The sequence below is a fragment of the Bos taurus genome, chromosome 8, assembly GCF_002263795.3.
Source record: "Bos taurus isolate L1 Dominette 01449 registration number 42190680 breed Hereford chromosome 8, ARS-UCD2.0, whole genome shotgun sequence".
NCBI classification, from domain to species: domain Eukaryota; kingdom Metazoa; phylum Chordata; class Mammalia; order Artiodactyla; family Bovidae; genus Bos; species Bos taurus.
The window spans coordinates 10908029-10925754 of record NC_037335.1 but is presented as its reverse complement, the minus strand read 5'-3'; the positions used below and the strand labels follow the sequence as shown (position 1 = coordinate 10925754).

At 49.1% G+C, this 17726-nt stretch overlaps 1 protein-coding gene and 1 pseudogene across 1 annotated transcript in view; one reads left to right on the top strand and one right to left on the bottom strand.

Annotated features, from left to right (window-relative positions):
* The window catches only part of SCARA5 (scavenger receptor class A member 5), a 133176-nt gene that overhangs the window by 3981 nt on the left and 111469 nt on the right, over positions 1 to 17726 (bottom strand). Inside the window, exon 8 of the mRNA NM_001102499.1 lies at positions 9062 to 9256. Coding sequence (NP_001095969.1) covers positions 9062 to 9256 — 195 coding nt within the window. The remainder of the gene's footprint in view (positions 1 to 9061; positions 9257 to 17726) is intronic.
* On the top strand, positions 9500 to 9593 carry LOC112447908 (uncharacterized; annotated as a pseudogene).

Here is a 17726-nt window from a genome sequence, read left to right as displayed (position 1 = left end):
CATGGACTGCAGCCTACCAGGCTCCTCCGTCCATGGGATTTTCCAGGAAGAGTACTGGAGTGGCGTGCCATCGCCTTCTCTGGTACAGCAGAAATAGGGCTTTACAACAAGTAGGACAAATCTCAAGTCTCAGCCCATCCAGGAGGACCATTTCAGTTGTAAAAGTGGGAGGGGATTCCCAGGACGTGAGACTTTTGGTGCTGAAGCTAAGTAAACTGAGAACCTACTGGGTAAACTTACTTGTTACGTTCAAGAGCTGGTACCAAAAATCATGGGGTTGAAGGTCAGAAACTGCGTTCCAATATTACCATGTCAATCTGGGCAGGTTAAACGAGGTAATTGTCGTTTAGTCGCTATGTAGTATCCAACTCTTTGCAACCTCATGGACTGTAGCCCACCAGGCTCCTCTATTCATGGGATTGCCCAGGCAAGAATACTGGAGTAGGTTGCCATTTCCTTCTCCAGGGGATCTTCCTGACCGAGGGATTGAACCCGAGTCTCTTGCCTTCACAGGCAGATTCTTCACTGCTGAACCACAAAGGAAGCCCAAATGAAGTAATAGTTCCTATATTTTAAAGGGCTTTGAAATGCACCAAAACCCTACATGAAAGGCAGTTCAGGGATCCTAGCATCTGATCCTAGCACCATGCCTCCTTGTCCCGTCACTCGGCAGCTAGACAACCTCTCCTTTTAGAGGAATTGTCGAGTGTTGTTGTTGTTTAGTTGTTAAATCATGTCCGACTCTTTGAGTATGAAAATCCTTAAAACCTGTCACTCACCCTTGGACTGCACGGGAAAGAGCATCCAGGGAACAACTAAACCATTTTGCTGCCCAGTAAGAAGCTCCAATATTTTGGCCACCGATACAAAGAGCCAACTCTTTGGAAAAGACTCTGATGCAGGGGAAGATTGACAACAGGAGGAGAAGCGGGCGGCTGAGGATGAGATGGTTAGATAGCATCACTGACTCCATGGACATGAGTTTGAGCAAGCTCCAGGAGATGGTGAAGGACAGGGAAGCCTGGCATGCTGCAGTCCATGGGGTGACAAAGAGTCGGGCATGACTGAGCGACTGAACAACAACAAATTGATTGCAAGGACTTAGTGGTTTGGACATATTTTTGTTATGCTGAGATATTCGGTATCTGCTCAAGGGATTGCCGAGCAGTGAACTAGGGGACAGAGCTGGGAGGAGAGATCTCTTTCTGCTGTCCTTGTTAATGTTATTTGTTCATCACAGCCTCTTCCCTGGCCGGATACAGTGTGCCTCTTACACAATAAGCCCTTTGAGGCTGAGCAAAAATTCTCAGATTAAATGTCTCCTGGAAAACACATCAGTTTACAAATTACCCAGGAAAAGGTTGCAGACCCAAGAGCTCCGTGGGATTAGTCACACCCAAAACAAATAAAGCAGCAAATGAAGGAGACTGACAAATACAAAACAGGCCCAAGGTTACCAGTCCTAATGCGTACACAGGATCACGGAACTCCAAACTCTAGTTGGGGTTTGGCTAGGGAGTTCTAGCTAATGTTCAGTCATGGAAGAGCTAATAAAATGAGGACTGCTGCTGCTGCTGCTAAGTCGCTTCAGTCGTGTCCAACTCTGTGCGACCCCAGAGACGGCAGCCCACCAGGCTCCTCTGTCCCTGGGATTCTCCAGGCAAGAACACTGGAGTGGGTTGCCATTTCCTTCTCCAATGCATGAAAGTGAAAAGTGAAAGTGAAGTCACTCAGTTGTGTCTGACTCTTCGCGACCCCATGGACTGCAGCCCACCAGGCTCCTCTGTCCATGAGATTTTCCTAGCAAGAGTACTGGGGTGGGGTGCCATTGCCTTCTCCGAAAATGAGGACAGGGTTGTTAAATCAGCAATGCTCATATCTGCAGTTATTGGGACATCACTAAAGGGGCCAATGAACTCGCAGATCATCTCTGCTCCCCGCGTGTCAGAGAGGCTAGAACTCTCATGAATCCAGGTACCAATCATTGTGTCAGTTGACATCCATGAGAGCTAACACCTGACACTCATTGTGTGGCCTGAGCACCAGGAGGTCAGTATCACCCAGGAGCTCATCAGCAATGGCAGAGTCTTGCGCCCAGTGGAACCTGAACCTGGGTTTGATTCCTGCATTGGGAAGATCCCCTGGAGGAGGGCACGCAAACCCACTCTAGTATTCTTGCCTGGAGAATCCCATGGACAGAAGAGCCTGGTGGGCTACAGTCACAAAGAGTCGGACGCAATTGAAGCGACTAACACACTGTATCTTAACAGCATCTCCACCAGTCAGCATGCCTTCGAGTCTGAGAGCCCTGCTCTAGATTAGGTCTGCTCCTCCATGCTGGTTCTCTCTGTGAACTCCATAACAAGCCCCATTAGGAAGCAGGAAGGGGGTTCTCTGTTCCCCCACTTTAGAGTCAGAAAACTGAAGCTATACGATGAGGTTTTATCTTATGGAGGCAAAACTGGGACCAGAGGCCAGGTCTTCTGACACTTGGAGCCTTAGGGGCTGTTGGAATGTGAGGGGATGGTTGGGATGACTAAGCAGAGATTTTATTTTATTCTCATCATTCATTCATTCAAGAAATATTTAAGCATCTACTCCACGCTCAGTGCTATTCTGGGTGTTTGGGCTACATGAGTGAACAGAAAGTGATTTTTTAAAAAAACCCACTGCTGCTAAGAATATAAATTGGTGGAGAATAGAATGGAGGTTTCTCAAAAAACGAAAAACAGAATTACCATATGATTTAGCAATCTCATTTCCAGGTACATATCCACAAGAAACAAAAACTAATCCAAGAAGATACATGCACCCCAATGTTCACAGCAGCACTGTAATTATACAGTTGCCAAGATAGGAGAGCAACCGAAGTGTTCATCAACAGAGGAGTGGATCAAGAAGATGCGGTATATATTAGATATACAATGGGATACTACTCAGCCACAGAAAGAACAAAACTTTGCTATTTGCAGCAACATGAATGAACTTGGAGGGCATTACTCTAAGCAAAATAAGTCAGAAAAGTCAAATACTTTATGATATCATGTATAGGAGGAATCTAAGATAACACCACAAACTAACGACTATACCACAAAATGCATATGTACAGAAAACAAATGAGTGGGTACCAGTGAAGGGGAAGGGGCAACCCACTCCAGTGTTCTTGCCTGAAGAATCCCATGGATGGAGGAGCCTGGTAGGCTGCAGTCCATGGGGTCGCACAGAGTCGGACACCACTGAAGCGACTTCGTAGTAGTAGTGTAGTGAAGGGGAAGGGGCAACACGTGGATGGGGAACTGGGAGGTACAAACAACTGGGGGTCAGATAGGCTACAAAGATGTATAGTACAACACGGGGACTATAGCCAATATTCTGTTTTAAGTGTAAAGGGAAAGTCACCTTTAAAAATAGTACAAAAACAAAACAAGAAAAAACAAAAAATCTCTGCTTCATGGAACTAACATTTGAGCTGCTTCATGTTTATTTAGAGTAATATTAATAGAAGGAATGAGTTACACTGACCCCTAAGGGCTGCCATCAGAGCCCCACACAGAGGCAGGCAGGACAGCTATCAAATAGATATTTAAGAGAAAGAAAAACTGAGGCCCCAGAAAGGTTAGCAGACCTGTCTCACAACTATTAAGGGAGGAGGAGATAGTGACCTCTGATGTCCAGCCAGTCTAGTCCCTGTTCCTTACAGAAGCACATATACAGTGCACTTTATGGATCACTAAGAGGTGGCAAACCAAATTCAGCCCACTTCTTGCATTTGTAAATAAAGTTTTATTGGAACATCTACCTCGTAGACTGCAGTTACTTTCGTCTGTAGTTACCTTGGTGCTACGACTGCAGAGATGAATAGTTGTGAGACGGACCATCTAGCCCACAAAGCCTAAAATATTTACTTCTGGCTGGCCCTTTAATATTTGCTGACCCTTGCACTAAGCTACCTCCCTGTGTTTAAATTTGATCTTAAGAAAAAAAAGAGCAAAAATGCTAATAATAATATAATTAGAATGGACATTCTCAATCCATCCATCCACCCCCACCTACAAATCCACCTGCATTTGTACCCATCCTCACCTCCTTTGTCTGTCTGCATGTTTCACCGATTTTCTCAGTGGGTCCAGGACCAGTTCCCTGGGTGCTGCCCTGGTCTCACGCCCTCCATCTCTTTCTGGACCCTGATCCAGCCATCACTTCCATCTTCTCCAACTGCACTCCCTCCCTCTCCAACAGCTCTTGGACCAATTTAAAATTTAAAAAAAAAAAATCATCTCCAAGTCTTTCTCACTTGGGTCTTTCCTTGTTTTTTTTCCCAGGGACACTGATCATTTAATTATTGAGCCCTGGCCAGGAAAAGTTTTATGGTGCCAAACCACCAAGAGCATGCCAGGCTCGGCAGTTTCTTGTATGGCTCGGGGAGGATGCAGATTCTGCAGGCACAAAAGTTTCTTCCTTCCTTCTCTCCTCGCACTCTCCTCCGGTTCCTCCTTCCTCCCTCCCACTTTCAGTTCAGTTTAGTTGCTCAGTTGTGTCCGACTCTTTGCGACCCCATGGACTGCAGCAAGCCAGGCTTCCCTGTCCATCACCAACTCCCGGAGTTTGCTCAAACTCATGTCCATCGAATCAGTGATGCCATTCAACCATCTCATCCTGTCGTCCCCTTCTCCTCCTGCCTTCAATCTTTCCCAGCATCAGGGTCTTTCTAATGAGTCAGTTCTTCCCATCAGGTGGCCAAAGTATTGGAGCCACTTTATGCAGTACCTATCACTCACTGGAAAAGACTCTGACTGGGCAAGCTTGAAGGCAGGAGGAGAAGGGGATGACAGAGGATGAGATGGTTGAATGGCATCATCGGCTCATTGGACATGTATTTGAGCAAACTCCAGGAGATAGTGAAGGACAAGGAAGCCTGGAATGCTGTCCTTGGGGTTGCAAAGAGTCAGACACGACTTTGCGACTGAACAACAGCAAATAAACTGAAAAGGAATTAACTAGGTGAAGAGGAGGGAAAGGTATTGCAAACCTGAGGAAGAGCAGGCGATAGGACACAGAGATCGAAAACAGCTGTATGAGCTCAGAGCTCACATCTGGGTGCATGTGGCTGAAGGATGCTCCGCTGAGGAGTGAGGCACTTTAGGACAGACCTTGCTGCACTAAGCTGAGAAACCAGACTTGATCCTGAGAGCAGTAAACACCCACTGGGCGTTGGGCAGGGGAGTGACAAGCAGGAGACCGTTTTAGAGAGAGCCCTGGTAGGCAGGAAGAGGAAGGCCTGGAAGAGGAGGTGGGGAGCAGGGCGTCCGGGAAAGAGCTCCAGGAGGGTGCCCCACCTCCTCCCAACAAGCAGCCAATGACTGCACCTGGGCCTGCGCTGTGCTATTGCTTGCCATACACGATCTCATTTTTCATTTGCCATCCTCCTGCAAAAGTGGGAGGGCTGAAGCCTGGGGAGGTGAGGAAGTCTGCTCCAGGACACCAACCAGTAAGTGGCAGATATGGGATGCTAGCTAGGCTCTGACCTACAGCCTGAGCTCCGAGCCACTGCTCTACCCAGCCTGAGTGCCTAAGGCAAGAACGGTGAGAACAAAGAGGAGGGGACGGAGTCAAGGGCCCAAGAGGTCGACACGGGTAGAATCTGTAGGACCCAGGGACTCAACAGAGGAGGGACAGGGGAGTGGGTGAGGGGAAGGGGAGGGACAGGTCTGCAGTCCTGCCTGGAAGGACAGAAAGCACATCTGTAAGAGAAACAGAGACTATGGAAGGTGGGGCTGAGGCTGGGAGCCTGGGGGACTCCGTGAGGCTGAGGGTGAGCCGACTGGGGTCAGGAGTCTGGGCACCTCTCTGAAGGGAATCTGTGGTCAGAGGGGCATCTGGACCTGAGGCGCAACCTGCCCTCTGCCAGGAGAGGTGGGCATCCCCCGCCCCGCCCCGCCCCACAGTTGGCAGGGCAGGCGAGCCCTTTGCATGCTGTTTAGAATCTGTGAACATATACGCCTCCCCCTAAACTGAACATGCTGAGGTCAGAGACTATGTTGTCAGAGACAACTCCACATCCCTGCGCTGAGCCTAGTGCCTGCCCATGGAAGGAGCCAGAAGCTGCTCTGGGAAGAAGGAAGTGCAGCTGGGACAGGAGGCCCCATTTCCCTCTGTGGACCTGTGAGTAACACCTGGCCTGCCTACCTGCCCAGGTCTCAAATATCACATGACCTAAGTTACTGGACAATGATGGGGAGGTCGGGCCACAGTTCACCTTTAGGGCTTCCCTGGTGGCTCAGACAGTAAAGAGTCTGCCTGCAGCACGGCAGACCCAGGTTCAAACCCTGGGTCGGGAAGATCCCCTGGAGAAGGAAATGGCAACCCACTCCAGTATTCTTGCCTGGAAAATCCCATGGACAGAGGAGCCTGGCAGGCTACAGTCAATGGGGTTGCAAAGAGTCAGACACAACTGAGCCACTTCATATTCATATTTAATGGTGCAAATCTGATGCAAATATAGAATCGAGTCTGGATTTCCACCGCCTGATTTAAAGACTCCAGTGGCATTAATATACAATATTTTTATATATGTGGAATCTAGAAGAATTGTATAGATGATCCTATTGAAAGCAGAAATAAAGATACAGATGTAATGAACAAACGTATGAATACCAAGAAGGAAAGAGGAGTGGGTAGGAGGAATTGGGAGATTATGACTGACATATATAAGGGCTTCCCATGTGGCACCAGTGGTAAAGAACCTGCCTGACAATGCAGGAGATGTAAGACTTGCAGGTTCGATCCCTGGATCAGGAAAATCCCCTGGAGGAGAGCATGGCAATCTGCTCTAGTGTTCCTACCTGGAGAATCTCATGAACAGAGGATTGTCCTGGACTGGTGGGCTACAGTCTGTAGGTCTCAAAAAGTTGGACAAGACTGAAGTGACTTAGCATGAGTGACATATATATGACTATTGATACTATACATAAAATAGATAATTAATGAGAACCTACTGCATAGCATAGGGAACTCTACTCAATGCTCTGTGGTGACCTAAATGGGAAGGAAATCCAAAAAAGAGGGGATATATGTATATGTATTGGAAAAAGCAATGGCACCCCACTCCAGTACTCTTGCCTAGGAAATCCCATGGATGGAGGAGCCTGGTAGGCTACAGTCCATGGAGTCGCGAAGAGTTGAACACGACTGAGCAACTTCACTTTCACTTTTCACTTTCATGCATTGGAGAAGGAAATGGCAACCCACTCCAGTGTTCTTGCCTGGAGAATCCCAGGGACGGGGGAGCCTAGTGGGCTGCCGTCTATGGGACTGCATAGCGTTGGACATGACTGAAGCGACTTAGCAGCAGCAGCAGCAGAAATCGATACAACATTGTAAAGCCACTACACTCTGGTAAAAATTAATTTTAAAAAGGCTTGAGTGACAATTGTAGGGCTTCCCCTCATGCCGTAGGATACAAACATCAAGGAAGGATCTCCTGCATTGCAGGCAGATTCCTTACCGTCTGAGCAATAAGGGAAACCAGATATGTTCCAGTGTCTCCTAGTTTTTATTCTATGGGAACTCGAATTTGTATCTTACTTTTGTGTGAAAATTGTATAAATGTTAATTATGTTGAATTGGTTTCACAGTGCTTTTCAGATCTATCATATCCTTCTACTTCTCTGAATATTTGTTCTATTCATTTTTGAGAGGTTGATATTGAAACTCCAACTAAACATCTTAATTTATCTACTTTAAAAAATAAAGTAGAACTATATATAACCTGGTTCTGTATTTTCCAAGTCTTCTGTAAAAGTGTTATCAGACTTTCATAATTAAAGAAAACATTTTTTTTTAAATCAAGGGAGGATGGAAGAGTTTTAGGCTAACCCTTCCTATGACAGTCAAGTGGCCTAGTGCGGCTTTTCTAAAAGAATGTATGACTTTTCCCCCTAAAACGTCTTGCTTCCACATATTAGGGAGAAGTCCTCATCAGAGCCGAAAATGGGAAAGTGAGGACTGATTGCCCACTTCTGTTTCGCCTGCAAACAAAGATGGCAGCTTTCCTTGCAGAAAACAGGCTGAGACCCAGGGCACAGCTTCAGGTGGGGGGAAGCACTCGCCCCCGGTGGGCTGTCGTCTGTGGAGCTGGACCCTTTGAACTCCCTGCGCACTGGGCCTTTCAGTCCAGAGGCCAGGGTGCTGGGGTCAATCGGCTGCTCTCCACCAGCTGTCACAACAGATTTCACAAGAGCGCTTCAGTGAGCGCGATTGTCTTCATGGGCCCAGACTGGGCGGCTTGTAAACAAGAGATGTTTATTTCTCACAGATCCGGGGGATGCGAGTCCAAGGTCAGAGTGCCTGTGTGCTCGGATTCTGAGGTTCTAGGCAGAGCCCCCTTCAGACTAGGAGGCTCCTGTGTGTCCTCACGGAAGCGGGCAGAGCACCCTTAGGTTTCTTTACTAAGGTTCCATTATGAGAGCTCCACTTGTGACCTGGACACCCCCTCAAAGGCCCCACCTCCTAATACCATCACATTGGGGGTCAGGATTTCGACATATGAATAGGTTGTTGTTCAGTCACGCAGTCGTGTCTGACTCTTTGCAGCCCCATGGACTAGAGCCCACCAGGCTCCTCTGTCCATGGGATTCTCCAGACAAGAATACTGGAGTGGGCTGCCATTTCCTTCTCCAGGGGATCTTTCTGACCCAGGGATGGAACCTGTGTCTCCTGCATTGCTGGCGGATTCTCCACCACTGAGCCACCAGGGAAGCCCATATGGATTTGGCTGGGGAGGAATGGGGTAGGGGGACACAGACACTCAGTCCACAACAGTGGAGGCCAGCAGGAGACAAAAAGAGAAAGGGGGTCCAATTCGAGGGAAGGAAGGAATGTTCTAACGGTCAGAACTGTCTGGAGACGGATGGCTGGAGGCTGCGGGCCCCCCAGGGTGGGAAGGACCCAGGTGGAGGCCGGGTGGCACTCGGCAGGACTGCCGTCGAGGGAACCCCGGATGGGAGGGCAGGCCTAGGACTCGGGTCCCTTGCCCCACGTCCTCCTCTGGTGGGCGCCCTACCTTGTCCGAACTGAGCGGTTCGGTGCACGTCCTCCGCGCCGGGGAAACCCAGCATGCGGCACACCACGTCCCCGTCCTTCTTGTCCCAGCCGTCGTCGCACACGGTGCCCCAGCGCCGCTCGTGGTACACCTCCACGCGGCCCTGGTGCAGGCCCGAGCCGTTCACCAGCCGCACCATCACCGCCTCCACGCCACCTGCCAGGAGCAACGCAGGGTCATGGTCACTCCCCCGAGCCTGGACACAGCAGTGCCCCCCAGGAACCCTCCCCGGCTCCTCATCACCACCCGGCGTGGGGAGGACGCTGGGGCTCCAGTGAAGGCCAAGCAGGCAGCCAGCAGAAACCATGGTGTCACCCCTGCCCTTCTCTCCACCTTTTTTAATACTTTTTTTTTTTCAGAGTAGTTTTAGGTTCATAGCAAAACTGAAAAGCAGGAGCAGTGCTGGCTTTGGCAGTGCATGCGCTGAAACTGGAACGATACAGGGAAGACTAGCAAGGATGACATGTGAATTCATGAAGCATTCTATAATTTTTTTTTTTTTACAGCTACAATAGAAATCTAATACAAATTTCTGCATGGATTGCATAAATTCTTGCTAATTGCTGATCATTATTTAATCACTTTATTCAAGATCAAGGTGAAATCCAAATTTAGTAATTATAGCACTAAATAAAAATGTGAGAACTGGCTTTTCCCTTTACATTTGGTGATGCTAGATATCCTATGAAATGAAAAAAGGAAAAACTTAAAAAAGAAAGAGGGTAGAGACACCCCCCACCTCCAACATGGATAGCTTCCTCCCCAACTATCAACACCTGCCTCCAGAATGGTACATTTTTTATAATCTATGAACACACAGAGACATGTCGTAACCACCCAGAGTGAAGAGTTTACACCAGGGTTCACTCTTGGTATTGTCCATTCTATGGTCTGGACAAATGTATAATATGTATTCACCAACATCAGTTCAGTTCAGTCACTCAGTCGTGTCCGACTCTGCGACCCCATGAAATGCAGCACACCAGGCCTCCCTGTCTATCACCAACTCCTGGAGTTCACCCAGACTCACGTCCATCGAGTCAGTGATGCCATCCAGCCATCTCATCCTCTGTCATCCCCTTCTCCTCCTGCCCCCAATCCCTCGCAGCATCAGAGTCTTTTCCAATGAGTCAACTCTTCACATGAGGTGGCCACAGTACTGGAGTTTCAGCTTTAGCATCACTCCTTCCAAAGAAATCCCAGGGCTGATCTCCTTCAGAATGGACTGGTTGGATCTCCTTGCAGTCCAAGGGACTCTCAAGACTCTTCTCCAACACCACAGCTCAAAAGCATCAATTCTTTGGCACTCAGCCTTCTTCACAGTCCAACTCTCACATCCATACATGACCACAGGAAAAACCATAGCCTTGACTAGACGAACCTTCGTTGGCAAAGTAATGTCTCTGCTTTTGAATATGCTATCTAGGTTGGTCATAACTTTCCTTCCAAGGAGTAAGCGTCTTTTAATTTCATGGCTGCAGTCACCATCTGCAGTGATTTTGGAGCCCAAAAAAATAAAGTCTGACACTGTTTCCACTGTTTCCCCATCTATTTCCCATGAAGTGATGGGACCGGAGGCCATGATCTTCGTTTTCTGAATGTTGAGCTTTAAGCCAACTTTTTCACTCTCCTCTTTCACTTTCATCAAGAGGCTTTTTAGTTCCTCTTCACTTTCTGTCATAATGGTGGTGTCATCTGTATTTACCAACATAGTATCCTACAGAATGGTTTCACTACCTAAAAACTCCTCTGTGCTCCATCCCTTCATCCCAACCCCCACCCCTTAGCCCCTGGCAAACACTGATCTTTTTCCTGTCTCCATAGCTTTGCCTTTCCTATAATGCCATACAGTTGGGATCATACAGTATGTAGCCTTTTCAGATTGGCTTCTTTCATGTAGTAATGTGCATTTAAGGCTCCTTTTTCCATGGCTGGATAGCTCATTTCTTTCTAGCACCAAATAATGTTCCATTGTCTGGATGTACTATGGTTTAACTATCATTCACCCAATGAAGGGCATCTTGGAAGGAATTATGAATAAGGCTGCTACAAACATTCATGTTCGGGTTTCTGTATAGACATAAGTTTTCAATTCATTTGGGTAAATACCAATAAGGAGGACTGCTGGGGTGTCTCCTGGTGGCTCAGCTGGTAAAGAATCTCCTGCCAGTGCAAGAGATGAAAGAGATGCGGGTTCGATCCCTGGGTCAGGAAGATCCTCTGGAGAAGGGAATGGCAAACCACTCCAGTATTCTTGCCTGGAAAGTCCCATGGACAGAGGAGCCTGGTGGGCTATAGTTCATACAGGTCACCAAGAGTCGGACATGACTGAGCAACTGAGCACTCATGCATCCGTCATCCCTGACTATTCTTTGCACATGAGTTTATAAGCTCCAGCCAGGTTATCAGAAGAGGCTGAGAATGAGCAAGAGAGCAGAGACTCCTCCAGATGGAAAACAATGAGCACAGCGGGACTCAGAGGCCAGGTCTGAAACAGAGACACCACCCGGGAGCCGTCATGACAAGCCAACCTGGAGCCAGCAGTCGCAAACACAGCCTGGCCCGGGCTGGGCGTCTGGCCCTGGCGTGTTGGCTGAGGCTGAAATGTCAGTCTTGATTTCTCCCAGACCTGCCTCGCCTCTGTCAGCACCCTGTCACTGTGGGCCGTGGGCCACGCCAGGCCAGGAGGCTGCCAACGGCAGTCTCCGTGTGGGGTCATCAGTAAAGGGAGAGTGGCAGGAGGAGGCTGTGCATCCCAGAGCAGGCGAGACCGAGTTCAAGGTCCAAATAACAGGAAGAAGTGTGGTGTGGTACAGGCAGCCCAGCTGACGTTCAGAGATGCCCCCTTATCCTCCGCTCTGGCCAGCCTCGCTCACTGTACTCACTTCTTCATCTTGCCAAATAAGTGACTGACCATGTGTTAGGAGCCTGGTCCTGTTGTAGGAGCGATGGATAGATCCGTGAACAAAGTCTCTGCCCTCATGGACTATATTGTAGCGGAGGAGACTAGTCACAGAGCTGGGAAACAAATTCAAATATAACTATGGCCACGTAGTGATGGTGCAGAGACAAGAACAGAAACACAGGAAGGGAATGGAGCATGGAGGGCGCCAGTGTGGCTGGGGACACAAGGAAAGGAGTGGAGGGTGGGGGCCACCGTCTTAGACGGGGAGACAGGGAAGGGAATGGAGGGTCAGGTGGCACCATCTTGGATGGGGAGACAAGGAAGAGAATGGAGCATGGAGGCACCATCTTGGAGACAGAGAAGGGGATGAGTAGAAGGTGCCATCATAGACAAGAAGACAAGGAAGGGAATGGAGCTTGAGGGGGTGCCATTTCAGATGGGGAGACAAGGAAGACCTTGAGTGGGGATCTGAAAGAGCTGAGGGAGAACACGGACCCCTGTATCTTAGGAAAAAAGCTGCTCTGTACTCTGGCCTAACATTTTCACGTCCTTTAAATCTCAAGCTTGGATGTCACATCTCCCAAAAAAAGCCTCCTGTGGTCACCCATTCCCATCCAAGACCCCTGCTGCGGACATATCTTATCACTTCGTGTAACAGTTGCCTGTTGACTCTTTAGGACACTGGGAGAATTCTGAGGCCAGGTCACATAGCCTGATACAGGGCCTGGTACTTAGACGTGCCCAGGCTGGGCCCAGTGAAAGCAGGCACAAATGAATACACTCAGATAGCATGTACCCCGGAGGGCAGGTCCTGTCTAGTGGACACAGACAGTGACTTTGTTGGGAGCCTGAATGGAGAGTCAGCATCATGGCTACCAATGTTTCCAACACCCTCCTTATTACACCTTCGTCTCTTCTACTCACTCCCCACACTGACTTCTTCTTTCGGTAGGACGACCCCAGGGCTCTGGACCCAGAACTCAAGCTGTTGGTTCGATGACCATACATTCTACATGAGAAAATAAGGATGTGGTCTGACATGTGATTATAGTGAGTGCTGAAGGAAATCTGGAAAGTGTCACTTGGATGCTGAAATGTTAGAGTTCCCAGGAGGCTTCAATGTATATGGAAGTGGCAAAAGAATATTTGGAAACAGGACAACTTCAAAACATTGGAAGCATACGGTAACCATAATTATGGGGCTCAGAACATCAAGTTCAAGACTGTTTCTGCCCCATGCTCCCCACACGCCAAGCAAGGTCACAGCCCCCATCAGTCTCAGGGATGTGTGTGTCCCCCAACCCACACACACCCAGACACCAGACACGAGTTGATTCATCAAGCACTGAAGCCTGTCCCTTGTCACTTGTTCCCAGGTCCCCCAGATCCAGGACTTCTCCCTACAATGGAGGCTGAACGCAGTCCCTTGCCCACGGGGTCAGCAGACACTGCAGGTCCCCAAAAAATCAATGAGGCAAATTTTGATCTAGCGCCATCTTATGGAACATAGCACTAAGCTATGATTTTTTTTTTTTTTTTGATGTGGACCATTTTTTAAGTCTTTATTGAATTTGTTACAATATTGCTTCCATTTTCTGTTCTGGTTCTTTGGACTTGAGGTATATGGGAGCTTAGCTTCCCAACCAGGAATCAAATCCACACCCCCTGCATTGGAAGGTGAAATCTTAAGAACAGGACTGCCAGGGAGGTCTCTAAGCTATAATTTTTTAATCCTTTCTTCCCCCTAACAGGAGCACATCCCTGTGGCTACCACCCTGAGGAAAACCATAAGCTGAGATTTGATCTGATTATGATGCTAACTGCCCCAATGAGGGACTCAGACAGTCTAAAGGGGCAGTCCCACGAACAGTAAGCCTGGCCTGCTTTGCCCTAAGAGCTACAGGGGCGGCCAGAGGCCGGCCGTACCCAGGCCGAGCTGTCATGCCACCTCCGGGAATCCGCCTGGGGAACCCCCCAGTGAAGCCAACGCTGACTTCCTCTCCAGCCTGAGACGAACGTCACGACTTGCTAAGAGGTTTGGGTTTCTGTGGGCAGAGGGTGTAAACTCTGCCTTTTCCCAGCAGTTTCTGCCCTAGAGCAACGCTTTCCCACCAAGCAAACCACCACCACTGGGAAATGCGCTCACCCCACAGCTGTGTCAGCCCCACAGAATGAGAGGCGGTGTCCAGGAGGCTGCGTCAGCCTGTGCCCAATGCCCCCCACCCCACATGCCCCGTTATACTTCCTGTAAGTCCAGCGAGTTAATTCCTTAGACATCCACCCAGAGTGGTCCCCATGGAGTGTGCCTGGCTGTTTGGGGTCAAGGAGATGCCTCTCTCTGTACAGGACAGTAGAGGGAGGTGGAAGGCAGTGGTTCAGATTGTTCAGAACCCAGGCACTGGGACTTCCCTGGCGGTCCAGTGGTTAAGACTTGGCCTTTCAAGGTAGGGGGTTTGGGTTTGATCCCTGGTTGGGGAGGGAAGATCCCACATGGCTCAGGGCCAAAAAACCAAAACATAAAACAGAAGCAGTATTGTAACAAGTTCACTAAAGACATTAAAAATGGTCCTCATAAAAAGAAAATCTTAAAAAAATAAAACTCAGACACTCCTAACCCAGTAGACAGAGGGGATGGCTCAGGTGGGGACAAAGGTCCTCACGCTTTCACAACTTCATGTTACTTCCCTTAACAGCTGCCCTTGACCAACAGGTCTCCACTTCCTTCTTCACCTTCCACCGCAGTGAAGCCCCAGGAAGTCCTTCCTGAGCAAAATGTTGGCACGCAACCCTGAAGAACCCACCGTGCCCAAGCAGTTCCCATGTGGATATCTGAGTTTGATTCACAAAGGGAACCCCCTGAGTGAAGAGGATATGACATCTGTTCTCTTGTTCACTCTACTCTGCAGACTGGAATCTACCTGGACATGTGCCCACGGTTTGCAGGTGGAGAGTAGGGACCACCACTGGGTTCCCCACCCTGCTATCTGCAGGAAGAGTTCTGCCCACACTCCACCTCTGCTCTGGGAGACCTGAGCTCAAGAGAAACACCGAGCACCGCTCCTCATTGAACACCTGGAGGATGAATGGGGAGTTGCTAACTTGACAGCCTGTCCCAAGCCCTTGGCCACTAAGTCCTGGGCAGAGTTTTTCCTGGTTACCACTCATAGCAGGGACACTCCACTGCTCTGTTTCCCCTACAGCTCCAGATTTGGGGTCACAGATTCTCCTCTGCTTTTTTCTGAGTCTTTGTTGCTCTGCATAGGCTTTCTCTAACTGTGGTGAGTGGGGACTGCTCTTCACTGTGGTGTCCAGGTCTCTCATTGCAGCGGCTTCTCTTGTTGCAGAGCACAGGCTCTAGGTGCACAGGCTTCAGTAGCTCTGGTGCATGGGCTTAGTTGCTCCTCAGTATGTGAAATCTTCCCAGACCAGGGATTGAACCTGTGCCCCCTGCACTGGCAGGTAGATTCCTATCCACTACATCACCAGAAAAGTCCAGGATCTGCCTTTTTATACAAGGCAGCAGACAGAGAAGAGTCCCTTCCATCACAACCTCAAACAACAGCATCACTTTTTGTCTGGCTGGGTAACCACAGGAGAGGAAGCTGAAATAGGAAACCCAGAGCAGGAGACTGGCCCTTTCTGGCTGGGTAGGCTCCTTGCTCTCTCCCAGATCAAAGGGTTCAATCATTTCACCAGCAAGTTTTCCAGCGCTTCAATAGTTCTAAGCCCTGCTGGGAGCTTTCTGCCTAGCTGCAGGACCAGACCATGGAACCCACCTCCTCATTCTCTGACCTGCTCTGCTGACCCTGCCCACTACCCAGGCCACTCCTGGGATTGACAATGAGGCTCTCATCTACCCTCCTGCAGCAAGACCTCAAGTATGCTCTTAGCCCCTCAGTTAAACAGGGTGGCCCCTCAGGCACAGATGAGGCCAGACTATGAAGAAGAACAAAATATGATATATGGATGAAGAAGCCTTTGCATTTTCTGGCGATACCTCTAGCAACAACTTCTTTACACTTAGTTGTGGGTTACAGATGTCACCACTGTTTGACACATGCAGCTTCTTCTAGGTAATCGCCACAGTGTCTTTGGGCTTTTCTAACCATCACAAGGAGATCAAATCGGTCAATCCTAAAGGAAATCCACTCTAAATATTCATTGGAAGGACTGGTGCTGAAGCTGAAGCTCCAATACTTTGGCCACCTGATGCAAAGAGCCAACTCATTGGAAAAAAACCTGATGGTGGGAAAGACTGAGGTCAGGAGGAGAAGTGGGTGGCAGAGGATGAGATGGTTGAACGGCATCACTGACTCAATGACCTGAATTTGAGTAAACTCCAGGAGACAGTGAAGGACAGGGGAGCCTGGCACACTGCAGTCCATGGGGTCGAAAAGAGTCAGACAAGATTTAGCAACTGACCAACAACAACAAATCACCACAAATAATGCAGAAACCTAGAAGGGGTAACAGAGAGCTGAGCAGAAGCATAAAGAAGCAAGGAAGGTGGAATGAATAAGCCATGTTGGACATGAGACACTAGAGTGAAGACATGAACCCTGGTCCTGAGGCCACCAGAATTGTCTTGGATTCTAAAGACCTTGTTCCAAGCTCTGCAAGCCTACAGTCTTACAAACCCTAGTCTTCTGAAGTCTTCCTGGGTGTCCTTACCATATACCCGCATTACTTGAAGTGACCCAGTGAGTCTCTGGTCCTTATTACCAAAAATGCCCATAGACAGCACCTGTGATCCCATGCACCCATCGAAGGGCTGGTTAGCTACTCGCCTCTTGGGTGTTGAGTTGGGTGGGGAACTCAGATGGAGGGAAGCATGGTGATCCCTGTGGGGAGGCAGCAGGGGAGAGTGGCATGAGGCTGATTCTGGACTTAGAAACAGGGTTTCAATTCTGGCTCCACTAAAGACGCGATGGGACCGCTCTCTACTTACCTCTCCTTACATTGGGGGAAATGGTGATGGTTGGGAGCAAGTACGCATGTCAAGGACTTGGCCCGTCATGGACACCCATCACTGTGAGCCCCACCCACCAGCCTGCACTTTGCCCAGCAACCTGTGGTCAGCTCTGAGACATCTTCATGACTTATGGAGATGGCTTGGGTACCAGTGGCCCCATCAGGGATGTATCCCTTTTTAAAAAAAAAAAAAAAAGCCATGCAGTGAAGCATGGAAAATCTTAGTCCCTAACCAGAAATCGAACCTGTGCCCCCTGCATTGAGAGCATGGAGTCTTAACCACTGTACTGCTGGGGAAGTCCCCAAGATATACTCTTGAGACTCTTGTTGCAAAGCAAGCCTGCTGCTTGGGGAGTGGGGGGGAGGTGGGGCAGGCTCAGCCCTCCAATTGGATTAATCTCCTCCTAACTTCCTCTGCTCTCCCCAGGGCTCAGTTCCTGGCTTCTTAGCCTGGGAGGGGAGGGGGACAGGGGCGTAGGCAGAAGACTGGCTCCTGCTGTCAGCAAGTTTCTACTCACTAATGCAAGCTGGATGTGATTCGTTAGGCAAGACTGCTCCGGAAAGGTCTAGGAATGTGAGCCAGGGCTGAGGCCACTCGGGGGCTCCCAGCACAAATCTAGTATGTAGGGATTCTGTTTTCAAAACAAATCCTTGCTCTCTTTGCCTTGTAGACATATAGGTAGGAAAAGCAAGGTCCTAGACAAAGCAGGCTGGGTCTACCCCAGGTGCCCTGGCCTTGGCATTGAATGT